This window comes from Phyllostomus hastatus, unplaced genomic scaffold (genome assembly GCF_019186645.2).
Source record: "Phyllostomus hastatus isolate PE091 unplaced genomic scaffold, TTU_PhHast_1.1 phas_scaffold_78, whole genome shotgun sequence".
In the NCBI taxonomy this organism is placed as follows: domain Eukaryota; kingdom Metazoa; phylum Chordata; class Mammalia; order Chiroptera; family Phyllostomidae; genus Phyllostomus; species Phyllostomus hastatus.
The window spans coordinates 115,644,110-115,669,858 of record NW_025334041.1 but is presented as its reverse complement, the minus strand read 5'-3'; the positions used below and the strand labels follow the sequence as shown (position 1 = coordinate 115,669,858).

At 43.9% G+C, this 25,749-nt stretch overlaps 2 protein-coding genes across 10 annotated transcripts in view; both read left to right on the top strand.

Annotated features, from left to right (window-relative positions):
- BIRC6 (baculoviral IAP repeat containing 6) overlaps positions 1–6,962 on the top strand; it is a 199,318-nt gene extending 192,356 nt beyond the window's left edge. For all 8 annotated transcript variants that reach the window (XM_045827786.1, XM_045827785.1, XM_045827789.1 and 5 more), the window contains exons 73-74: positions 3,087–3,221; positions 6,208–6,962. In XM_045827786.1, the coding sequence (XP_045683742.1) occupies positions 3,087–3,221; positions 6,208–6,387 (315 nt within the window). In that variant the 3' untranslated portion in view covers positions 6,388–6,962. The remainder of the gene's footprint in view (positions 1–3,086; positions 3,222–6,207) is intronic.
- Positions 6,963–12,309: 5,347 nt separating this feature from the next.
- The window catches only part of TTC27 (tetratricopeptide repeat domain 27), a 138,674-nt gene continuing 125,234 nt past the window's right edge, over positions 12,310–25,749 (top strand). For both annotated transcript variants that reach the window (XM_045828816.1, XM_045828815.1), the window contains exons 1-4: positions 12,310–12,582; positions 14,181–14,358; positions 17,118–17,247; positions 23,901–24,041. In XM_045828816.1, the coding sequence (XP_045684772.1) occupies positions 12,483–12,582; positions 14,181–14,358; positions 17,118–17,247; positions 23,901–24,041 (549 nt within the window). In that variant the 5' untranslated portion in view covers positions 12,310–12,482. The remainder of the gene's footprint in view (positions 12,583–14,180; positions 14,359–17,117; positions 17,248–23,900; positions 24,042–25,749) is intronic.

The window sequence follows — 25,749 nt, the reverse complement described above, 5'->3', positions numbered from 1 at the left end:
TAAATAGAAACTTGATACTTTCAGTAATATCTGTGTTCGAATGTTGAAGAAAAGACATTTTTTTTCTTTAGGAAAAAGTTGGACTTGTGAGTTTCTAAACCTGTCTTGATATTCTCAAGTGCTTTTCATTCTCCGCATCCTGAAGTGTGGCTCTCTCTCTGTAGCCAGTCATGTCTCCGTGGTCTGCCTGCAGTGCGACTGTGCATTTCACCCGCTATGTCCCAGTACTTCATCACGTCTTTCTTTAACTGTGCCGTGGAACTTTTTTTTTTCTTAAAATTATTTCCCTTGATATATCAGTTTCTTGAATTGTGCTAGAAACTCAATGTTTTAGAGGAAAACTTGGTATATTTACCTCACAGAACATTGATCTTTAATATAAAGCAAATATTACTTGTGACTGCTATGTAGCTTCATGCCTCAGCCCTCCTCTTCACCAAATAGCATTGCTGAATGTGCTCTGAAGGAATACAAAAAGAATATTTTGTTTTGTTTTACTAAATGAATTTGCATTTTGAATGACAAAGTTAGATATTTTCACAGATCTTGCATTTACCTTGAAAGGCTGTGGGAAATCATTTTTCCTAATATTATAGAAAATACATACATTTCTTTGTGCTTTTAAGCATAATATTCTACTCTTTTCCAGGCTTGGGTCCCTTAGGTAATTTGTTTTACAGTCATATTGAATGTCAGCTGTTACTGGCACTGCCTGAGCTACTCAGAACTCGGGGATAAATGAAATTGTGTTTCTTCCCCTGAAAAACTTATATTCCTCCTGTTTGTACATAAATTAATTCCTTCAGTGCCCATAAGACTCAGGTAATAAGTCCAGAAATATAAACTACTTGACAAGTCCACTAAAATGTATATTATCATCTCTAAGTTAACGCTGTGTAAAACTGAACTCTTGGTCCTTCTTTCCCTCTGTCAGTGAAAGCACCATCATCTATCCCAAACTCTTGACCTCCTGTGACTTCTTTCTTTTTCTCACATGCTTCATGCATTGACACATCCTGCTGGCTCCACCCTTCAAAGCATAATCAAAATTTGGGGGCGAAGACCAATCTCACCGTGACGAGCCTGCCTCACGCCGCCATTACCTCTTGCTTAGCCTGTGGAAGTAGTTTTCTAACTGGTCCCTGCTTCCACTTCTGTCCCTCTGCAATGGCTCTCCACCGTAATCAGATCGGAGGCTCCCGTTGTGTGACGAAGGAACCCCGAGTCTGTGCCGTGGCCTGCACAGCCCTGCACTGACTGGCACCTGTCTGCCCCTCTTCAGCATCACGCAGAGTTTAAAGGCTTTGGTACCAAATGTTAGGGTGGAGCAACTAGAACTCTGATATGCTTCTGATGACAGTATAAATAGGTAAAGCCTCTTTGGAAAACTCTTTGGCAGGATCTAATAAGCTCTACAAGTAGCAATCGCACTCCTCGGTAAATGCGCAATAGCAATTGTGCACACATACTGTGTGTAGAGGATGTTCATGTCATTTATTCATGATTACCACAGATTGGAAACAGTCCAGCGGTCCATCACCAGAATGAATGGACAAATCATGGAATATTTAAGAGAGGTAATAATGCAAAGTAAATGAATGAACTGCTATATATAAAAACATGGACAAATATAAACATAGCATAGAGCACAAAAAAGTACATTTCATATAATTCCACTTATAAAAATTCAAAAGTAAATAAAATTAACATACGCTCAAAGAAGTGAGGTTGGTGTGTTCCTTTGCATGAGGACTGTAGTGTGAAAGGTAGCAGAGACGGGCTTCTGGCGTGCTTGTGGTTTTTTCAAATCTGAGTAGAGATGACATTGATGTGTTAATGAGGCAGTGTGTCCAATTGTATACATAATTTGTGTACTTTTCTGTATATATAAAGCTTAATTTTAAAATGCATTTTAAAATTTATAAGTACATATACTTAATCAGTGTATAATTTGTTGGTTCCTGCATAATTTTTTTTTTCTGGAAGAAAAATTTACTGTTAACACAAGGAACTCGGAGTGGGGCTGGGTTCCTTTTACAAAAAGCAAACAGTACAACTTGAAGCAGTAGGCCTTCCCATCCTTTGGAAGCCAGCGCACGGTAAAGGGCGCACACCTTGTCCACGAGAGCTTTCCTGACTCTCCCAGTCAGGTGCGGCTCTCCCCCTTTGCATTCCCTGGAGTGTTTTCAGTGTTTTTTCCTGCTGCACTCACGTCCCATCTGGTTCTGTGGTCATTACGGTTCTTCACGTCAGTCTGTAAGCATCAGGCACAAGAACAGGTGGGTGTAGTAGGATCTTCCTGGTGTTTCACATCCGTTTCCAGGGTTTCCTAGTGATTTTTTGCTTGTACGGCGTATTGCTGCTGTCTCTTTAGGGGAGAAGAGCTCAGCGGACAGGGGAGCAGCTCACACAGAACACAGAATCATGTTTCTGAATTGATCTGTTTTCTAACTTAAATGTGTCAGAAATTAGACTCCTACTTCTTCCACAGGAAGAAATTTTTACTTACTCGTTTTTCAAAGAATAGTTTTCTTTAATGCCAAATGAAACCACAGTTATTACAAGGAACTTGAATTTCATAAGATAAAATCCTACCCATAAATTAACCGGAAGCTAAAGTAAAAATGTGCCTCTGCTGTGCTTTCTGTTCGAATGCCTGTGGCATCTGCAGTATCTTTAGTTTGTCAGGTGTCCTTCGAGTTCTCTTCTAAAGGTAGACCTTTTGATGGATTTTCTGCTGTCAGTGCCTCTCTGATTGTTTTCTCCTGTCATTTGTTCATTGACGTTGACCTTGTGCATACCTCACATTATATGTGCCTTATTCTCTCTGGAAAGCGTTAGCTGTTTGAATGTCTGATTGGGGTTGGGCTTTATTTTCTACTATAGAATTGGAAATTTCAGTGTGTGTCGCCTGATGTCATAAACCTAACTATTCCCTGTTAATAAGGTAGAGTTCATTAAATTGAGGTTTGTGGAGAGAAGAACATTGCAGTGCTTTTGAATTCCATTCCTTTGTAACACTCCATACTTTGTCTTTTAATTTCCGACCTGATCACATTGTGCTCCCTTGCTTGTTTATCCTGAAGGTGATACACAAACATTTTTACTTGAAAAGAGTGGAGATCATGGCGCAGTGTGAGGAGTGGATTGCCGACATCCAGCAGTACAGCAGCGATAAGCGAGTAGGCAGAACGATGTCTCACCATGCAGCAGCTCTCAAGGTGAGGACGCCGCCGACCCTGAGCCCCGCTGGGGGCTTTACAAGAAGAGTTGTCTCTTCACTGGCAGAACCGTGGCCCCCGGAGGGTAAAGGGTGGTCGGGAAACAAAGAAACATAAAATGTATTATAAGTTCAGAGGCCTGAGTTGCTCCCAGAAGTCTGTAGAAAAGGTATGTTCATTTCAACCACGAATCAGCAGTTCCTAAAATACAGGAGTGAGTGCAAGGGCTGAGCCAACAGGATTTTATTCGTTGTTTGAAGGTGGTGACAACAAAATGTACTCTGTGAATGAGGTTGTCAGTTCCTGTAGCTTTCCCTTAGGCTGCTTGCCTTCTAGAATTTTATTACCTGGAGTAACGAGGGAGATGGTAGAGGCTCCAGCAACTGACTGTGGAAGCGCCTGTGGCCTGTGATACAGATGCGTGGGGGGCGTTGAGAGGTTGTTTTCCTCCAGGGCATTCGGGAGTGCGGTGTGAAACAGGAGGGGGTCGGGGACTGTCTCTCCCCGGCCGCTGGTGCCCTTCTGGCTCAGCGCTGTTCCTTCTGCCCTCCACCCGCCCTCCGCCTGCCTCCACTGGTTTCCATCTCCTGGCTTCTCTCTGACTGTAAGATTTCCGTTTTTAAAACTTTGACAAAGAAAAAATTATTTTCCTCTTTAACACTTGCATCTCCCAAGCTAGTTTTATTTTGCCCAATTATTAGAAAATAAAACCTTCTCTTCTTGTACTGTCATCCTGGAGTGATGAATACTTCTGTGTCTATCATAAAGCTTCACATAACGTGCTCCCTTCCCCCTCCCCCCAATTAATTTTTTGCCATTTAACTTTCATTCTACTCGAGTCACCCACTCTCCAGTCCTCCGGGGCCGTTGATTCCGTGTCACCTCTCTCTTCACTCACCTTTCTTTCCTCTCCAGTCCTTTACAAATGCTTTTCCTTTTACTTTTCGCCTACTTTTCTAGCTTGCTTTCATTCAATTTTCAGCTTAAATTTCTCTTCATAGAAGCCTGCCGTGACTTTTACATAGAGACTTTAGTATGAGCATTTCTGACACCCTGTGCCTACCTGTGCAAACACTCTCAGCACTGTTCGATGTCCGTCTTTTCTACTACACTTTTCACCGGAGCCTCTCCTGGCTCCCGCGCGCACTCTCGGACTCTCTCAGTGTGTTTCTCCTCTCCCCTTCTCCTGCGCGCTCGGGGATGCGAAGGCTTGCATGCTGGTCCTCAGGGCTGTTGTCGTCTCTCTTTCTCTCTCATAGTGTTTATACCCTGGACTTGGTCCATTTACTTTTTAAAAGCGACTTTTCAAACTCCTGTCTGCTCTTTGCCTTCTCAGAATTATATCACTGGCATTTTTACTTAGACGCCCTGCCATCACTTCATTAAAGGCCTGAAATTAGAACTTATCTTTCCTCTAATTAGGTTTTCTTACTTCCTCTATTTATTTAATTTTGAACCATTTCTTTCCTTGCCTTAAAATTTTTAATACTATTTACATCCCCCCCCCCCCCCCTTCACTGAGCGTGCCTGGTCAGTGCCGACCCTGTCAGTGCTGCCTTCTGAGCATCCTATCACAACCCCCCCCCCCCCCCCCACAACTTCCTTCTGCTCCCACAGCTTGTGGGAGTCTGTTCGACTTCCCTGCACCTGGTTCTTCCCCCTCCCCTGCTCCCAGTTCTTTCTGTAGTGCCACATAGGGCTTCCTGTAGTTCTGCCCCAAACACGTGCTTGCGTGGTTACACGAAACCTCAGTGTCTAATGTTGCCTCTTGACCTTGTTATTTTAGTCAGTGTCTTACTTATCTCTCAGATCCTTTCTGTTTTCTCTGTGTCACCTGGACCTGGAAATATCGCTCCCTGAGTTAGTCCAGGTTTGCATCATTTCCACTGTGCCTTTGCTGCTGAGTGCCGCTGGAGAAAAGTATGCCGCTGTCCAGCTTAGTTCCACAGTAGAGGCATAGTATTCCTGCCTCGCCTGGCCCTTGCAGTTCTCCAGTTTTTCTTTCTCCTTCCCTAGTTAGTGTTGTCCACAGTGGAAAGGAAATTGGGGCTAGAGAAATTTGCCAGCATTTAAATGTATTTTGAAACCTTACAAATGGCTGCAAGTGTGTGGTTTATCATACCTTGTTTTAATGTCTTACACTTCCAACCAACATTTAGGCTCTATGAGGTCAGAGGTTATATCTTCCCTATTCTACTCATTCATTGCTTTTACATTGTCAGTGTTCAGTACAGTGCCTGATGCATAAAAATTGTTCTGTAAATGTTGGTTAGTTACTTTTCAAAGGCAACTGTTCACACAACTAATTGCAAAGCCCTTGGTGGGCTATCTGAAGTCATTTCCTTCCCACTAGAAAATTATAAACCAAAATGAAATGTTTGTAGGCAACCACCCAGTCTCTAGTACACCCTTCCCTAAATGGCAGTGTGGGGCACACTCCTGTAGATCTTTTTCATTCGTTTAACTTAAAAAGAATTTTCCTGATGGTGAAATTATTTCTAAAGTTTGTTCTGAGCATTAAGTGAGACAATTAATGTGCAACATTTTGCAAGGATTCTACATAGGGTCTAGTCCCTAATAAATACTTGTTTTTCATCCACTGAAATAGCACTGGGTTTTAATTTATGGACTTTCCTTTCAAAAATGTCTAGCCAGAGGCAGCACGTATTACACATCAAGATGCTGCTGTCTAACGTGAAAGAGCATATGGAGCAAAGAAGTCATCAGCAGCGCTGCTGTTACGGGGTCGGGGCATGGGCAGGGTCTGTAGGCATCCTGCTCGGGGCTTTTCAGAAACGTCCGTTTTTTGAGAGATTTTTGCCGACTTGGTTCTCTCTCTGTTACAGTAGCTAGCACGAGGAAGGTGGCCAGAAAATACTTCCAAACCTATGCTTCGGATTTTTAAAAATTCAGTTCTTCCCTCAAATGACAACTGTGTCAGCATCCCTGGGTTTGCAATTTTAACGTCACTCGTTTTCTCGTGCAGCGTCACACTGCTCAGCTCCGGGAAGAGCTGCTAAAGCTTCCCTGTCCTGAAGGCTTGGACCCTGACGCCGACGATGCCTCAGAGATGTGCAGTGCCACCGCGGGTGCTGAGGAGACGCGGGTGCACGACCAGGTTACACCCAGCAGCAGTAAAGAGCTCCCCAGTGACTTCAAATTATGAGCTGCAGCGACACGGACTTCATAGACACAGAGGCTTTGAAGCACAAGCCAAATATGTCAATATTTGTATGTAAGAAGCTAATTATGTAATAGGTAATGAAACTGAAACTATACTCTGCCCTTAAGGAGATCCAGTTTAATTCAAGGTGATCTTTTATTTACCTGTACAAGAGTGTAAACTTTTTGTGCTTTTATTTTTCAATTGTGAGAACCACTGATTGGTATGTTGAACAAATTTGTGTATACAAAGAAATGGATAAATCACTGATATATAAGGGAAACTACCTTAGGAAAGAATGTTTACTGAATGTTTATTTTATTATTATTTTTTTTTTACTGTAGAGTGAGAGGTTGTTAACAAAGAATATATATTGGTCATTCTTACAACTACTATTTGAAGTCAGCAACTTTTCACTGAATTTGATAGATTTTATGTTTGGCCATACTTCATGCTCATATTTGATTTCTGAAGACCTCGTATACTTCAATAAAAGTTCAATGACATACCCTTCTTTTTTGATTTACTGGTACATTTTTAAAATGATAAATCTGCCATAAAAATGTGTTATTGTTGAAGACTTGCACTTGTATGGATGAATTTATTACATTCAACATATTTAATTTTATGCCTTCTAATTCTAAGATGCAGAAAAAAATAAATGAACATGATTTTATTCTATGCCAACATTTGAGCTTGTGAATGTATTCATTATTTGAATTTAAGTATATGAAAAGGAATGGTCAACTTGAAAAGTCACTCTTAAGCTGATCTGTTTCCCAAAGGGCTGGCTCCTTTTTTCCTGGACTCTGGCTTTATTGCTGAAGTCACAGGTGTGCATTGGCCCGAGGCTCTGTAGAGCGGAGGGAGGGGCCTCTCTCGGGCTGGCACAGCACATTCTGTGCCTGCCGTGTGGGCTCATTTTCCTCTTCCTAGAGCCAAGTAAGTAAGACTTAGGTGTGTTCGTATTTCTTATTTCTAAAACAGTTTGCCATGTGCGAAATGCTATTTCTACAAAGAATTGGATATTTCAGGACTGATAAGCGTGAGAAAGGAGAGGATAGTTTTTCAAGACCAATTATCACAAAGGAGAAGCTAAAGTGATTTTTGACGGCATTTATATTAAACAAATAGAGTGGCGCTTGGGAACGCTGGGTCTGGAGCTGACCAGAAGAAGCTGCACTCTGAACAGCGAGTTGCTCTCCGAAGAGAAAAGGGGGCTCCCAGGTGCAGAGGCCCGTACGCACGGATAAAGGGGGCAACCAGGATGAGACTGGGAAACCGAACGTTCTGAAACACGGGGTGTGTGGTCTGCTGGGGTGGGGAGCTAAGTCAGGAACGACCAAACAGTCAATTTGTGAAAAGATGAGTCACCCACAGACATGCCAGCTAAAATCTATGAAATTATCAGCAATAAAAAGTAAAAGAACAGCCTTCAGTCCTTCAGGCTTTTTCGTTGTGTTTGGTCTGTCCGGGTCCCATCAGGATGGATGATAAAGCTGCTGCCCAGTGTTTTGTTTTCCTCCAATTGTGGATTTTAGTTTTGTTCATTAAAATATGCTTGGGTATTTTCTCCACTCCACACCGTTAGTCCTCAGAACACTGTTCATACAAGGAAAGTAATGATACCGGTACTGTAAGGTCCAATTCATGTTTCTAAAACCAAAGCCTTAAAGTCTAAATCTGAGACCAGCGACATGAGGAGTGCTCCATCTGGGCCCAGACTTGATGCCAGCGAACATTGGAGCCCTTGCTCTGTACTTCGTGTAGGTCCCTGCGCCTGCGGGTTGAGTGGTTCACATGGAAACACTGTGGGGGCCGTGTGGGGAGTTCTCTGACAGTGCCGGTCACAGGGTCCTCGTGGAAACCCAGGGAGGGGGCACTTACTTCAGGTGAAATGTTGACAGGCACTGAGGTGTTATGGTCAAGGAAAGCTTCCTACAGAAAAATATCCTGAGTCTTTTTTTCTTTTTTTTTTTTTTAGAGAGGGGAAGGGAAGGAGAAAGAGGGAGAGAAACATCAATGTGTGGTTGCCTCATGTGTGCCCCCTACTGGGGACCTGGCCTGCAACCCAGGCATGTGCCCTGACTGGGAATCAAACTGGTGACCCTTTGGGTTTACAGGCCAGCACTCATCCACTGAGCCACACCAGCCAGGGCTAAAATATCCTGAGTCTTGAAGGGTGAGGAGAAAGAAATTAGCCAGGGCAAAAGGAGTTCCAGTCACAAGAGATCAAAAGGAGAGCTGGAATTAATGACACCATAGTCAAATGGGAGGTAGGCTGTAGTTTTGGAAAGATGGGAGGGAGTGGGTCATGGGCGATTTTGTTTGTCCTGGGAAGGGCAGTGTGAAGACCTTGGGAAAGGATGGACCAGAGGCCAGCAGATACAGGATGCCCCGGGTCTAAGAGTGTGTGCAGAGAATATGGAGTTTAAAACAGTAAAGCCAATTGTTCATAAAACTGAAGGTGATATCTTAAAAAGTACAAAAGTAACTCTTAGAAAGCATTCTCACATCAAGACCAGTACCTCCACCCTAACCAGGTAGCTCAGTTGGGTAGAGTTGTTCTATTATGCCAAGGCTGCAGGTTCACTCCCTGGTCAGGGCACATATAAGAATCAACCAGTGACTGCATAAGTAAATAGAACAACAAATCTATGTCTGTCTGTCTGTCTCTCAAATCAATAATAAAGACCAGTATCCAAAGTCAGATGAATGTGGAAAATACTGTAAACTCTGATGTCCTATAATTTGGAGTATGCAGATTAAGATGGGTTAGGTGAGACGTTCAATTAGTATGTCTTAAACTGGTGAAGGGCCAAGGTTTCTGGTTACCTCTTCCACCCAGGACTTTGTAAAGCACAATGAAAATGCTGCAGCAGTCACGCTGTGGGCTCCTCCCGTTCTTGGCCCGTTGCTGACAGCCAGCCCTTGGACCACACCTGGAGCAGCACTGTGTTAACCACTCAGGTGAGGGTTGCTTCCCAAACTAAAGCTGATTATTTAATAAACTTTCACAGTTGCATTTTGTTCACCATAGTATATGCTTTTCCATAATTAAAAATTTACAGTCTGGTATGCCCTTGTATAGCTGCTGGAATAGTACCAATTTGTTGAAACACAAGCTTCAAATCTTGGGAGACTGGTTAGATCAAGATTCCAGGATGGAAAGAGACATGCCCACTGGGTCAACTTAGACAAGAGAACAGCTCCAGTTGCAGACCTTGGGGTGCTAGATAGACTCAGAGCTGGAATGGCAGCCCCGGGGTACAAGAGGCCTGGGAGGAGGAGCCTGGCTGGTGTCCTGCCCTGGTGCTTCAGTCTTGGGCAAGTGGGCAGAGCAGGGCGGGGCCTCAGGTTCATCTGGCTCCAGTAATACGGAGGGCTTTAAAAAATTATGTGTGATGGTTTATTAGTTCTCCTGAACTTGAAGCTCTTCCCAAACTTCAGCAACTTTTCTCCTGCATAAGGGAAAAGCCCTCCCCATGAAACATGCATAGTTTTGTGACAGTCTACCTCTGGTTCTGATGTTATCTTGAAGTGGTTTTCCTCTTAATGCATGAAAGCACAGGTCACCTCGATCACATGGATCACTGAGCTACAGAGGTGTCTTTAGACCCCAAACTGAAATTGGGGCAACCGGAAGGGAGACTGTAAGGGTGAATTCTCCAAACTGTAAAAAGGTCAGGTCACGTGGAAGTCCACCCATAGCTAAGAGGCAAGATACAAATGGGGATGCACATGCAGGATGTCTAAATATTTAGGTTAGTGACCAAACTAACAAAGTATGATGTGACAAATGTACTTTCATAACAAAATTAAAAGTGTTAAACTATGTTTTTTTAAATAGGAATTCAAGTCAAAATATTTAATTGAAATAATTCTGTTATTGACCATGTGAAGTATTCTATTGATTGGCCAGTATCATTTGGATAAGTAATGAAGATATGCACAACATTATTATATATTTATTTTTAAAAAATGTATCTTGATTTTATTTCTAGAAAAGAATAAATACATGCATTAGTTCCTGGGGTTGCTATAACAAATGAACACAAATTCAGTGGCTTAAAATAACAGAAATTCATTTACTCACTGTTCTGGAGACCAAAAGTCCAAAATCAAGGTGTTGGCGAGGCTGCACTCCCTCTGAAGGCTCAAGGGGAGGATCCATTTTCTACCTCTTCCAGCTTCTGGTGGCTGCTGGCATTCCTTGGCTTGTGGATGCATGGCTCCAACCTCTGCCACCATCTTCACATAACCCCCCTGTGTGGCTGTGCATCACTCCTGGGAAATAACAATTATTCAAGAATCTTTCGCATTCATGCTGAGGGGGAGCATCTGCAACTCAAATCCTTCCTGTATTTTTAATTCCTCAGTGCCTGCTTCCCACATCACCTGCTGCACAACCCACAAAGCTTTTACAGCATTTGGACTCAGACGCCTTTTGTTTCAAGGACCTAGATAGGTTTGGAGATGCCTTTTCTCTGGAGTTTGAACCATGTAAATCAAGAAAGCAGCTGTTCAAGGTCACCCTGTGTCATTGGATCTTAAGTGACAGGAACACCCAGGTTTTCTTTGGTTTACTGATATATGGAGGTCTTTAAAGCATATCCTTCAGGGCAGGTTCTACACATCCAAGAAGTAGGGCAGGATGGGTCAAGCCCCATTGTGTGAGCCTTAGTGGCATTGTCCCTGGCAACCACCGTGATTTCACTCATATGTGGAACGGACCAACAAAACAGAAACAGACTCATGGGTTCAGGTAACAGACTTATGGCTGCCAGAAGGGAGGGGGTGGGGACTGGGTGAAAAACGTGTAGGGATTGAGAAGTACAGATTGGTAGTTACAGAGTAGTCATGGGGGATGTAAAGCGCAGCTCAGGAAATATAGTCAAGAACATTGTAATAGCTATGTATGGTGCCAGTTGGGTACTGGCAATATCGCGGGGAACACTCTGTAAGATATGTGGCTGTCTAACTACTATGTTGTGCACCCGAAACTAATACAAAGTAATATTGAATGTAAACTGTAATTGAAAAAAAAAATGTTTCCCTTCCTTCTTGAAGCGGGGTCCTGGGCTTTCAGAAATGCATTGCCCTTAATTACTCCACGAATCCTGCGTGGTCAGAGTTACCCTGCAGCTTTTCCCGACAGTGTATGGCATGTTTACAGTGCAGGCTTCAAGCCCACGGGGGCACAGTCCCGCCTGCCATGTCCGGGTTTCTGGAGCTTGGTTTTCACCTAGAGCTACGGTGAAGACTAAAGACGCCCTGTGTCCAGCAGCAGGCACGCAGGGTAGCAGGTTTCTGCAGCGTTCAGTCTATCCTCCAAAAACTTCCCTCCATTAGTTGCCGAGCCAGATGTCCCACTCGGTCATAAGTTATCTTACTGGCAGCGTCAAAACCAGATAGATATTTTACTTACACTTTAATTCATTCAAAGAATAAAGGCATTTTCTTTGCTGCAGGGTTCTTAACCTGGGGTTCACGGACTCCTCCGCATAGGGTCTCTGACTTCCTTAAATGGTACCCAAATATCGGTAGTAAGGGTCCGAGTGCATTTTGCGGAAAGAAGTACGTCTTTCAACAGGTACTTAGGAGAGTTCAGGCCTAAAAAAGGTTTAGGAATCAAAGCGGTAAACCTTCCAAAGAAACCGCGGTCGGGCAAGATCGCTGCTAGGAGCAGCATTTAACGCGAGTCCTCTATGGTCTGTAGCTAAGGTTTCCAGACCCTCTACGAATTTTACAATTGGCCGCAGCCGCCCCTTGGGGCGGGGCTGAGGTCAGCCACCCCCCTGCAGCCCCGCCCACTTCCCCCGCTCAGGGCGGGGCATCTCCACCCGGCCTACACAGTATCACGGACTTGGGTTGGTTTTCTAGGCGGAAGCCGGTGCTGAGTCCCTGTTTTTCCCAGGATGCACCGGGCTGCTGTCATGGCCGCCCCCTTGGGCCGGTATCCGCACATGAGGTTCTAGAGCTTTGGGTGTATCCGCAGAATTTTCGCCACTAGACTTTGGCGTCTCTGAACCCTCCTCCTTCCACTTTCTTTTGAGACTCCTGTGTAACCCTTTTGGGGGCCGGTTTTGGCTGGGGTGATGTCCGGGGTGATGTGGACCCCGGAGCTGGCAGTTCTGAGGGGCTTCACCACTGATGCTGAGCGGCAGCAATGGAAGCAGGAGGGAGTCGCTGGCTCAGGTGAGAGAGGCGCACTCGCCAGACTCTTAGGCTAGCGTAGGGACTGTAAGAAGGGGTGGCGGTGTCTGCGTTCTTATCCTTGCTTTTATTTTTTCCCACCAAAATCTGGCTGATGTCTTAAAGCTCTGGGTTGTATCCTTGACGTGGTGGGCGTGGTCGGCGTGGTCCTCTGGCTCTGTGCCTGTGCCTACCCCCGACCTCTCACAGCTTGGCATGAAGTAATAATGGCAATGTCAGTTTATTAAATAAATGTTTTTAAAATATTTCTTTAGTCGTTTAATCCTTACAGTAGACACCTGAGGTAGTTGCTACCCTTAATTCCAATTTGCAGATGAAGACATTTAACTACTGATTGGTTAAGCAATTTATTCCAGGTCGCACAGCTGGTAAGCAGAAAAGCTGAAACGAGGCAGTTAAGAAGTAATTCCTGTGAGCCATGCACATTTACCGGATAAAGAATTAAAAGGCAGCCCTGGCTGGCATAGCTCAGTGGATTGAGCTCGGGCTGTGAACCAAAGTGTTGCAGGTTCAATTCCCAGTCAGGGTACATGCCTGGGTTGTAGGCCATGACCCCCAGCGACCGCACATTGATGTTTCTCTCTCTTTCTCCCTCCCTTCCCTAAAAAATAAATAAATAAAATCTTTTTAAAAAAAGAATTAAAAGGCACATTTACTAGTGGGATACAGGCACATCTGATTGTGGGGTTAGGCTGGACACAGAAGAGAAATGTTTAGGACAGCTTGTAAGTGCTGTGTGTATGTGCACACAATAGGGGCTTCAGGATAGGTAGTTTCGGAAGTCCGGTGGTCTGGAAAAGTTTCCTGGAAGAAGTCAGACTTGAGCTGATATCTTCCTTTTTTTTCCTCTCAATTATTTATTTATTTATTTTTAGAGAGAGAGAAAGAGGGGCAGGGAAGGCGAAAGAGAGGGGAGAAGCATCATTGTGAGAGAGAAACGGATTGGTTACCTCTGGCTTGCGCCCCAACCAGGGACCTAACCGCAACCCAGGCATGTGCGGTGACTTGGAATGGAACCAGCGCACTACCGCTTTGCGGGGCGATGCCTAAACAACTGAGCCACAGGGGTCAGGACTAATTTCTGATTAAAGAATAAGACTGACAAGTGGAGAAGAGCTCAGCAGTAGAAATCAAAATTATAAAAGTGTGGGGGCAGACATGTGCATGAGATACTAGGGAAACAGTGAGTGAACCAGCTTTCCATCTGGGAGTGTAGTGGGGTGTAGGAGGAGCCGGACTGTGAAATGTCTAGAACTCTGACCGTGGGAATTTTTCTGTTGCCATTAGGAATCTTTTTGAATTTCCAGCAGAAGGGTGAGAATACTTACTAGTGAAAAATATATTCCTGAGTCTAACTTCTACCTTACTACTCATCATACAGATGCCCTGCTAATTCCAGGAGAAGTGATACTTGTAGAATGATGGGAATTCGTTCATTGCTTTTTAGTTAATGTATAACAAGTATTCCAAATATGCACTTTTTATATACTAAAATGATACATGTACCTAATAGTGTTATCCTATACAGTATGAAAAGAAATGTTCTTTTGGATTATTGGACCAATTTTTTTATGTTACAGAGATTGGATCTTTCCTACAGTTGCTGCTAGAAGGAAACTATGAGGCCATACTCTTAAATTCATTGACTCAAAATATTTTTAATTCAACAAAGATGATTGAAGGAAGGATTGACAGGTACCTGGAGGAGCAGATAATAACATTCCTGTGTTTCTCACCGCATTTGGACCTGACCCAAAGGTAGAATTTTATTGGAAGTTTCATAGAGAAATAGCCACTTAATACATTTAATGGACCTTTGACAGTGTAAGGCACTGGTTTTAGCAGTTATTGAAAAACCTGGTGTACCATTTAGTCAGGGCTCATAATGTACCCAATAATCTTCATAAGAACTTCTGTCCAGAGGGCCCTCAGAATGAAAAAGCAAAGTCGTTTAGGATACAAGGGTTTTGTGTATGAAACTGGCTTCTAACTGGGTGGTAACTGCCAACCCACTGAGCTTCCAAATGCTCGGGTATGATAGGTTTTAGCCATAGTCAAGACTTGAGACATTATTTTCTTTGAACTTGAAAGCATACCCTGTCCATCTAGCTATTTCTGGATTGCTGAGTGATACCTGTAACTACCTTTATTATGTGTTAGATGGTTAACTTTTTAGATATCAGAAAACTTAATGCATTTATTATGGAACCCTTGTTTTAACTTCTCCCACTAAAGTTTATGTAATTTTATAGGATTAGGTGTAATAGTTACACAGAGGTGAAACCTAGATTTTACTGTTATAAATTTGTTAGTATGCTTCTTTCTTTCCTTTACTATCTTGGCACTTATGTCGTCTTAATTTTCTTTATAATGCATGCAATTTTGTTTTACCATTATTTCCAGGGAATGGCTTTGTTTAATTTTTAAAAAAATTATTTATTTTTAGTTTTATAGAGAGGGGAAGGGAAGGAGAGAGGGAGAGAAACATCAATGTGTGGTTGTGTCTCACACATCCCCTACTGGGGATCTGGCCCACAACCCAGGCATGTGCCCTGACTGGGAATCGAACCAGCAACTTTTTGGTTTGCAGGCTCATGCTCAATCCACTGAGCTACACCAACCAGGGCTGTTTAATTCTTAAAAAGAAAAAAAAGCACCTACTGTATTATGTGTTGAGGTTGTGAATAGGAATAAGACATAATTTGTATCCATAAGGAGTTAACAAAAGAATGTTACTATAGGCATTTCATTTTAAAGATTAGTGTCACTCCTTTTAATTTTTCTGGTTTAGTAGTAGTGATACTCTTGCAGTAGTGTCAGCCCTGATTGTTACTTTGCTGTCTGAAGTGTGTGTGTGTGTTATCATAAAAACTCTTACTGGGGACTGAACCTGTAACCCAGGCATGTGCCCTGACCAGGAATCCAACTGGTGATCTTTGGCTTTGGATGGTGCCCAGCTAGCTGAACCACACACACCGGTCAGGGCTTCCCTTAAAGATTTTGATTTTTGGTTGTATTAAGGCTTTAAGATGTTGCTACACACCAATTTCCCCCTACTTCTAACACAAACAGGCCCTTTGCTCACCTATTTTCTCTGGTGCTGATTTTTTTCTTTGCTTATCTGTCAGTTATGCTGAATCCAGCACTTTCTATTCTGGCTACCATAGGCTTGTATGATTGATTTTTAAAAAATATTTTATTTATTTATTTTTACACAGAGAGGAAGGGAGAGAGGAAGAGAGGGTGAGAAACATCAATGTGTGGTTGCCTCTTGTGTGCCCTGGACCGGCGACCTGGTTTGCAACCCAGGCATGTGCCCTGACGGGGAATCCAACCGGTGACCCTTTGGTACACAGGCCAGTGCTCAATCCACTGAGCCACACCAGCCATGGCTGATTTTTTTTTTTTTTTTCCTTAAAGAACCTTTTGAAGTAGGGTTTAAGGGATATAGGGAGAAGAAAGCTTTTGCTTTCTCTTCAGCATGAAACTTCAGGGTTCTCTGGCTATTACTTGGTAGAGTTGAATCCTCACCTATATTTTCTTTTTTTAGATTTATTTATTTTTGAGAGAGGGGGAAGGGAGGGATAAAGAGAGGGAGAGAAACGTCAATGTGTGGTTGCCTCTTGCATGCCCCCTACTGGGGACCTGGCCCACAAACCAGGCATGTGCCCTGACTGGGAACTGAACTGGTGACCCTTTGGCTTGCAGGCCGGCACTTAATCCACTGAGCCTCACCAGCCAGGGCCCCACCTGTTTTTTCTTAATCTTGGGGCTGGCAAATTAGGGCCAGTGGGACAAAGTGGCTAAGAATGGTGTTTGCGTTTTTAAAGGATTGAGGGAAAAAAACATGTGTGACGCACAAAGCCTAAAATATTTAAAATCTGTCCTCTACAGAAAAAATTTACCCACCTCTTGGCTTAAACCGAAGCAGGATTGAAAAAAATAGGTTCAAGTGAAATTTCTAAGGGGCTTTTTTTTTCAGCATGTGGTGGAACAGGATAGTGAAGTGTTCTTTAAAAACAACATTTTGTTGTCGGTTTTCTTTTGTATAAAATTGGTTTAACCTGTGTCTCCTGGCAATGTCAGAGCTGTTAATGCAGGAGAAGCAGGAAAAGTTAACAAGTGCTGGATCAGGATCTCAGCCAGCACCCTTCACAGGAACTTCCTGTGATGGCGGAAATGCTGGTAGCTGTGCTGCCCCGTACGGTGGCCCCTGGTCACATCTGACTCTTGAGCACTTAGAATGTGGACAGTGTGACTGAGGGAGTGAATTTGAACTTTTGTTTAATTCTAATTAATTTAAGTTTAAATGAGCTGTATGTGGCTCATGGTTACAATATCGGACATTGCAGACCTCAGTTGTTTAGGTTGCCGGGTTTTTTGTTTTTTTTGTAATACTTTCAGATAATCTCAATAAATGTTGGTTTACATTTTTCAATTTTACAATGAAATAGTATGTTGGTGGTTATAAAGTGATAGTTGTTCACATTTATTTCTTTAACTATTTTTATATGCAGACAACAGCTGATATTCCTAATTGGTGTGAGCAGTTTGCAACTCTTTGTTCAGAGTAACTGGACGGGGCCTCGTGTTGATTTACACCCTCAGGAGCTTTTGCCATCTGTCTTGTTCCAGCATTTCAGTGAGGTATGCTTCTTGGAAATGTCCCTTGCAGTTATTATTGTGTGATTTATTCTTGAGGAACTGGTCTGTGTACACTAGAGTTACAAGTTGGTAGGAAAGAAACGTGATTTCATAGTTGTACAAAACCTACCAAGAATGCTTGTTCCTCCAACAGATTTTCACATATTTCCAGAAGTTTCCTTGCCAGTTCCAAACTCCTCAGATGTCCCCATTTTCTGGAGCTCTGTAAGCTGCTCTTTGTTTAATTTTTTTAAAAATTTATTGATTTTAGAAAGAGAGAGAGAGGGAAGGAGAGAGAAACGTCAGTTTGTTGTTCCAGTTGTTTATGTATTCATTGGTTAATTTTTGTATGTGCCCTGACTGGAGATTGAACCCGCAGCCTTGGCGTATCAGGGTAACACTCTGCTCAACTGAGCTCTCCGGCCAGGGCTGACTTCTTCTTTTGAAGCACAGGCAGCTGCCCCAGTTACTCACATACATGTAAATGCATATGTTACTGCAGTTACATAAAGGTCTTTTCTGGAAAAGTAGCCAATTGGGAAATCTGTTGCAGGTAAGTTTGCCGCAATGCTTAGGAACCGTTCCCAGGGGCAATTCCCTTTATATTATAAATACTTTCTTGAGTGCCTGGCACAGAGGTCTCCCTGGTGATAGCAATTATCATCATCCGTGTTTGAAGACAATACCGTTGGCCTGCATCAGCAGGTCATCAGCAGGGCTCCCAGTCTGAGCTCCTCGGGAGGTTCTGAGCACACACGCCTAGGGCCTGGGGGATGCGATGTGCTCTGCAAAGACGCCTGGCACCTTCGGTTTATCTTCCCCCTCAGAAATACTGAATGCAATGACTGATCACTCAGCCTGGAAAAGGGGTCCCTTAGCACCCAACGTTTATGCAGCGAAAGGGGTCTATTTACTGTTACCTGCTTTCCCAGAACTGGAAATAGCACATGAAAGGGATAATGTTATTGGAGATGAAGGTCCGTAGTTTGGGGGTGGGGTGGAAGGAGAAGTATGGAAGCAGCTGTCATCTGAACGCCTCGGCGATCAGCTCCGTGTCCATCGGTTCGCTGAGTCGCTGCCTACACCGCCGCAGAAGAACTGAAACAGTGCTGACGCCACGTCGTTACTGAAAGGCTAAACGATCTTCTGTATGTTATGTCTAAGAAGGGAATTTAATCTACACTTTACAAAGACTTTCATCCAAAGTTAAAGTAAAATCCCAAAGTTTATGTCGTTTAAAGAGACACGCTTCAGCCATGTAGAAATTTACTTATACGGAACATGTCATTCCCTCTCTTACTGTTTATGAAACAGTTTCTGGCTTCTGCGGCCCTATAGTGTAGATTAGAAATCTATCCAACAGTCAAAGGCATAATATTTACTGAGCACCGATGTGTGGTTCAAATGGTCCTCAATTCACATGTGTTATGTATTAATTTGAGGTATTGTGTGCGTGAGAAGACTGAAGTTCAAAGTGCTGAGAGGAGCTTGTCCCAGGTCTGATGCCTGGGGGATTAGAATCCGTGTTTTCTGGGTCCAAACCCAGGGCTCTTTCTGCTGCGCTAGTGTAAGAGCATCGATAATGTCAGGTAACAGTTCAAAGCAGTACAGAAATGGGCTACATGAGAGAGTCAGACTATAAGAAACACTGAAATTGATGAAGAGATGTGTGGAATGTGAACTTTCTCAGAAAAGACCTTTTAGCTGGGAGTGGACCTTGAGTCAGAGCCTGCGGGGCGATGAGGAAATGGAGAGGGGGAGAAGGGGAGGAAGTACCGGCGCATCCTGGCATTCGTAAGAGCAGACATTTAGAGGGGAGAAGAGGGTGGTGTTTGTGGGCAAGGGTCGTGTTGAACCTGTTGGGGTCGCAGTCAAAGGTCAGGCTCGATGGGATTCAGGCCAGATTGTAGGAGACTTTGCCTGAGACCTTGGTTTTTATTAGAACTACCTCATACATTTTTTTAAAAAAGCATATAAAATGTGTACAGTTTAAATAATAAAATCCCTTGTTCCTACCACCTTGCTTGAAAGAACAGAGCTTCCGATGGCCACCCTGTGCCATTGTGGCGTGTGTGGGGCGGGGGCTGGTGAGTGCCTTCGCACTGGCCCCTCTGGTTTGGCAGCCCTCTAGTCGGTAGTGGGCACTGCAGTCATATCATCCTCTCCACGTGCTGCGACATGGGCAGCTCGGGCAGTACTGCCTGACAAGGTCCCCTGTGTGAGCTTCCTGATGTCATCCCCCCAACCCCATTTGATGAACCACTCGTGAATCATTCCACTACTTTTCTCCATGGTTTTAGCAGCTTTGTATGTATCCCTAGAAAACATAGTGCTTTGTTTTGCTAGTTTTTGAACTTTATGGAAATGAGACAAACTATGGATTCTGTGCTTCGCTTTGCTCAATGGTGTATTTTTGGAATTATACCATTACCTATTTTTACTGTTGTATATTATTCCAATTATATGAATATACCACAATTCATATACCTGTTCTACTCTTGATGGCCATATGGGTCATTTCCATCTTTTGCAAAATATGCACAATGCTATTAGGATGATATCTTCTGGAAATCATTTGGAAGAGTTCCAAAGCACAGCATAGTTAAGAAATGAGAGTGTTTGGTGCAGGGCACCGAATGGAGGAAGGAGGCTGTTTCCCTGGCCCCGGGTTATAGTCGGGCGCTCTGAGCGCTGAAGGGGTCAGTGTTTCAGCACCTGCAGACCCTTCCCCGCCGTAAACGGGATGCTCTGCTGACGTTAGTTACGTGTGTGAGTCGAGTTTCGTGCCGAAGGATGTGTGTGTGCTCAGCGTTCCTTGTTAACGTCAGGTTGTTTTTAAAAGGATTATACAATTTATAAATTGTTACCTACAATCAGAGGAATTGGAAGATAGAGGGAGTTGAAGTTTTTAAACTGGATAGTATTTGCTAGTCATTTTCCTGTCCTGATTCATGCTTTTCTTTTTATAAAGGTTTGATGGTTTTATTTTATTATTTTAAAATTTTATTAAATGTATTGGGTGACATTGGTTATTATAATTACCTGGGTTTCAAGTGGACAGCTCTGTAATACATCGCCCGTACATGGGATTGTGTGTTCGCCGCCCCACACAGGTCTCCTTCTGTCACCACCTATTGGACTACTGTACCCTCTTCTGTTTTCTCACCCTACCCCTGCCCCGTACTGTTGTCTGTGAGCATGAGTTTTGGTTTGTCTTGTTTGCTCATTTGTTGCATTTAGTTTTTCAGATCTTCGCTAAGTGAAATAAGTCAGATGGAAAAAGTCCAGAGTGAAGTTTGATCTCACTCATATGCAGGATATAAACCCGATTCATCTTTCTTAGCTCTTCGCGATGCACAAATACTTGTGAATATGCTTTATGGCCCTGGAGTCTAGTCACCAAAGCCAAATTCACTTTCCCTGTTCCTAATTTACGGCCTTGGCCCTGTGAGTGCCGTTTTCCAGCCCCGTGCTGACCAGCCCCCCGGGACTGGCACCGAGACCGAGTCTGAGCAGTGGGTCACCTTTCACGCATGAGGGCGATCTCCCAGTAATCTGCTTTTATAGTGACTTTATCTTAGGCTTCCAGATGTTGGATTTTTCACTATTATGCTGTTAAATATGTGTGTGTTTTTTTTTAATGTCATCTGCTCTCTTGGCTGAGGAATTGTTCTTCAGGGAGCTGTAACCTTTTCTTTCTGTTTTTATTGAAAATATAAACAATCCTTTTTAAAAATGGATAATTTTCAAAACCTCTGGAAGCACATTCAGAACTTAGTTGGGATATCTGTTATATGACAGGTGGGCAGAGGCTGATTCTCTTCAGCAGAAGAGAGAAAAGCATTGAATTATTTCATGAAGATGCAGGGGTAACACTAGGAAGAGAATTTGTTTTATTTACTGGTTTATTCACTTAGTCACTAATTTATTTATTAAAATTTGCCCTGTTAATACCGTTTCCAGAGAATTTTGAGTTGAAGGAGGGAAGGGAGGTTTAATAAACAACCCCTGGCTTTGTGTGTCAGAGGTAATGGCTTTCAGGTCACATATTATGGGCTATCTCTCTGTAATTTTTTGGAAGATTTTATTTATTTATTTTTAGAGAGAGGAGAAGGGAGGGAGAAAAGAGAGGGAGAGAAACATCAGTGTGTGGTTGCCTCTCACGGGCCCGCTACTGGGGACCTGGCCTGCAACCCAGGCATGTGCCCTGACAGGTAATTGAACCGGAGACCCTTTGGTTCACAGGCCTGCGCTCAATCCTCTGAGCTACACCAGCTGGGGTGCTATGTAATTTTTTATTTGATGATCTATTAAATTATGTATTTGTTATTTGTTATTTATCTTTAGGGATTTTCTTACAGGGATGTCTAGTCCGAGGGCCACATGCGGCCCAGGATGGCTGTGAATGAGGCCCAACACAAAATCGTAAATTTACTTAAAAATCGGGAGATTTTTTTTTTTGTTTTCATTAGTGTTTCTGTATTTTATGTGTGACCCAAGCCAACTCTTCTTCTAGTCTTCCAGTGTGGCCCAGAGACACCAAAAGGTTGGACACCCCTGCTAAGACAATCTAACTTTGTGCCGGTGGACATAATTCTCAACGTCATTAGAATAAGGATTCTTTTTTTTAAAAATCATCTCATGTCTTCTTGTACTTCACCAGTTTGGTTTGTACCTTAGGAAATAAAGGTTGTTGTACCCATTTAGACGACAGGTTGATTCAGTGAGGCTGCAGGTCCAGTCGGGGCACGTTAGGCAGGCTCCTCTCTCCAGTTCTTCAGCACGTATATTCACCTGCACACTCTCTACCTCCATTTGGAGGTCCCACAAGACACCTGACTCTGCGTGTCCAAGGCTGAGCTCACGGCAAGGTTCTTCTGCAAACTGGGTCCTCTTCCAGTGTCCGTATCTCAGTGACCCACTCTGCCATAATGACCTTGTGTTGGTGTGAAGACTAGGAGCGGTCCCGGACCTGAACTTGAGGCCTTCCCACTGCTTAGCACAGCCCGGACCTTGCTGAGTGGCAGGAGGCGGTAGAGAGGTCGGTGGGGAAGGCAGTGTGGGGTGGGGGAAACATTGGAGTGGGAGCTGGAAAACCTGGGCTACAGTTTCTGTTCAGACCCGAACTTCCGTGCGATTTTGGGCTTCCCTTAACTTTTTACATCTGTTGCCTCACTTCGAAAATTGAGGCAGTTGTAGTAATTTCAAAACAGTTCCTTAATGAGTCTTTGAAAAATTCCTTCTGCTCTCAGTGGAGATAACAGCCAGCTTGATGTGTGGTTTGGTGGTAGTCATTTGAGTTGTCTTTATTCCTGTTATTCTTCTCAGCTTTATCCTTGTAAGAACTCTGTAAGGTACAGGTTCCATTTCATCTTACACTTGATGAAACTGAAGCTTCAGTTAAAAAATGTACCTGTCCACAAACTACTAAGGAGCAGACAAAGGGCACCACCCTGTGTCTCTGAGGTGGGAGCCCGTGTTCCTAACAGTTAAGGTTCCTGCTGTCCATTTTGTGGCAGCTGTCAAAATTATGCCATTCACATTTTATTTTATTATTTTTATATGTAAAGATTTTTATTTATGTTTAGAGGGAGAGAAACATCCATGTGCGAGAGAAACATCAGTCAGTTGCTTCTCACGCTGCCCCAACTGGGGACCTGGCCCACAGCCTAGGCTTGGGCCCTGACTGGGAATCGACTTGGTGACCTTTCAGTTTACAGGCCGGTGCTCAATCCACTGAGCCACACAGTCAGGGCTGATTTTTTTTTTTTTTTTGAGAGAGAGAAACATTGATTTCTTGTTCCACCATTTTATGCGTTCACTGGTTGCTCCTTGTATGTGCCCTGACTGGGGATCAAACCTGCAGCCTTGGTGTATTGGGGTGAGACTCTACCAGGAGCGTCCAACCTGCGGCCCAACACAAAGTCGTAAATTTACTTAAAACACTGAGATTTTTTTTATGATTACGTGTCACAGTGTATTTAATGTGTGTCCCAAGACGACTCTCCTCCTTCCAGCGTGGCCCAGAGACGCCAGAAGGCTGGACACCGCTGTGACCAACGGAGCGACTCGGCCAGGGCCGCAGCTCCCATCTCAGGGACACGGGGCCGTGCATGGTAGAAAGCCTCTGTGCAGGCAAGGAGAGGGCTTTTCAGAGGGGTCCCTTTGGGCAGCTCTCTGTCCTCTCTGCTCCTTGGTTGCGTGCCCTCTCAGCATTGGTTCCTAAGACCTCGTTGTTGGCTTGGTCGCCCTTACGGAGCAGACGTGCTGTAGGGACATTTGCCAGCTGGTGGAGCCCACGTGAAGTGCGTTTAAAACATAAATACTGTAGCAGAGGGATGCTTGTTATTGAGACAGTATTTTGTTTTGAGTAAATCTGTGAAGTCCTGACGCCTCCCCCCTACTAGCACTCTTGCATGCGCCCTCTTTCTCTGACGGGCAAGTAGGCGAGTGACTCTCCGTCCGGGCACCCTGGACTCGTGGATCTCTCAGGGCGCTTGTGGTGCTGTGGTTCTGTGTGGGGCCAACTGCTGTGTCACAGGTCAGAGCCTTTGCTTCAGAGCGGGAGCAGCTGGAAAGTGTGTATAATGACAAGACATGAAGATTAGTAATATTTTGTTACATTAGATATCTTAGTTCATGTATATATTTTTCAGGTGAAAGAACTGGATGCAGCTGTTCTGCGTCTGCTCATTCTGGATGGCGAGTCAGTCTACAGCCTCATCGAGGGGCCCCTGCTGCTGCTCCTGGCGCGGGTCATCCTGGTGGACGTCAGGCAAAGGCTGGCAGAGGTTCAGGTGAGGGGAAGGGGCCGGGGTCTCACACCGGGTGCGGCTTCCGTGCAGCTGAACGTCAGACTGCAGGTGTGATGCTGACAGTATCTCCATCTACTTGTTGTCTAAGTTGTCTTCTGGGTATTTAACTGTAAAACATGATGAAAATAGGCAAAACTTCCTCCCTTACGGGATTGATGCATCTAGTATAAAATGAGATGGTATTGTGCCTCTTTAATAGGAGTGTATGTATGTATGTGTATGCATGTGTATAAATGTTTATTCTCTGAATCTGAAATGTAGTTTAAAAATGTCCTTCATAGTCTCTTACGAATTTCATGTAAGATCATGAGCAGTAGGTGGGGTTTAGCGTGATCATAGTGGATCTTAGTTACCGTTTCCTGGCTCACGTCCAACCTAGTTTCATTATTTGGGTTGGACTCAGTCGAGTGTGTAGTAGAACATGGTTTCTTTAGTTCACGTGTAAATTAGTGAGAAGAAGCACTCCAGTTCACAGAAAGCTAACAGGCAGTAGGAGGAGGTGAGAAAAACAACAAGAGATACAGAGGAAGTCTCAGGAGGCTTTGCGCTGGGTCAGCCGTGCCTTGTGCAGTCTCCGTGTTAACCGCGTGGGTCTGTCTCCCCGGCCAGCTTTGCGCTGTGGTGTGAGAGCAGCTGTAGACAGAATGGGAGCACACGGGGGCGGCTGTGTGTGCTAATAAAGCTGTATTAAAATGGACACCAACATTTTAATTTTACTTATTTTCACATTACAAAATGTTATGATTAAAAATGTAAAACTATTGTTTCTTCTCAGGCTGAACAAGTGCTAGTGGAGGGCTGCATTCGGTCCACAGGCTGCAACTTGCTTCCTCGAGTTCCAGTGTCACAGCCTGGGGACTTGGGCCCCGGTTTGCCAATGATAAATCTGAATTTCATGTGGAGTCTCCCAGTGTCTAGGTGTTGGCTGGAAAACTCTAACAAACACAGTATTTCTATGGGCAAAAGGTAGACTTGGTTTGTACTGTGTGAGGGCTTACTTTCACAGGCATTTAGGTTTAGACAGAGAAGAGGCAAGAAGGGAAGTGATATCTCCATCTGTAACTGCAGTGAGAGCCAGAGGATTTGCTCAGACTCAGTTGTACTAGCTGGTTTGTAGCAGATGGTTTTCAGCATACCCCAGCAGATATAATCTCTTGTCTTTGATTTGTTCAGCGACATTAGTTTGAATTGAAAAAAAAAGTTTCCCAAGTTGATCTGAGTCCGGTGGTCCCATGGACTGACTGTGACAGTGCTTGGCTCTGAAGACAGTGCCACCCAGGCGTGAGGCCGCCTGCCAGATGGCAGTGTCCCTGCCAGTGAGACTATGGTCATTAGTGAGCGAGGGATGCGACTGTAAGTTTCCTTGGTGGGAAACTTGCATCAGCAGGTACGTTAAGCATCACTCGAACGGAGATGTGTGCACTGTGAGCCGCTAGAGAACAAGTTAGTATGTGAAGCCACATTCGGGAGGGTCGGAGAGACAAGTCACCTGAATTTCTTGGCATACGAGTAGCAACTTTTGACTTCAGCTTCTAGCCCTGTGGTACATCACCATGCAAAACGGAGATCACTCTGTGCTGAAGTCTTGTTTCTCAGTTGAAACGTTAAAGTTTTTTTCTCTTTGGGTCTTGAAGATACTCTCCAAATCATGTTGATAAAAATGACTTCTTTGATTAATGAAGATAAATGA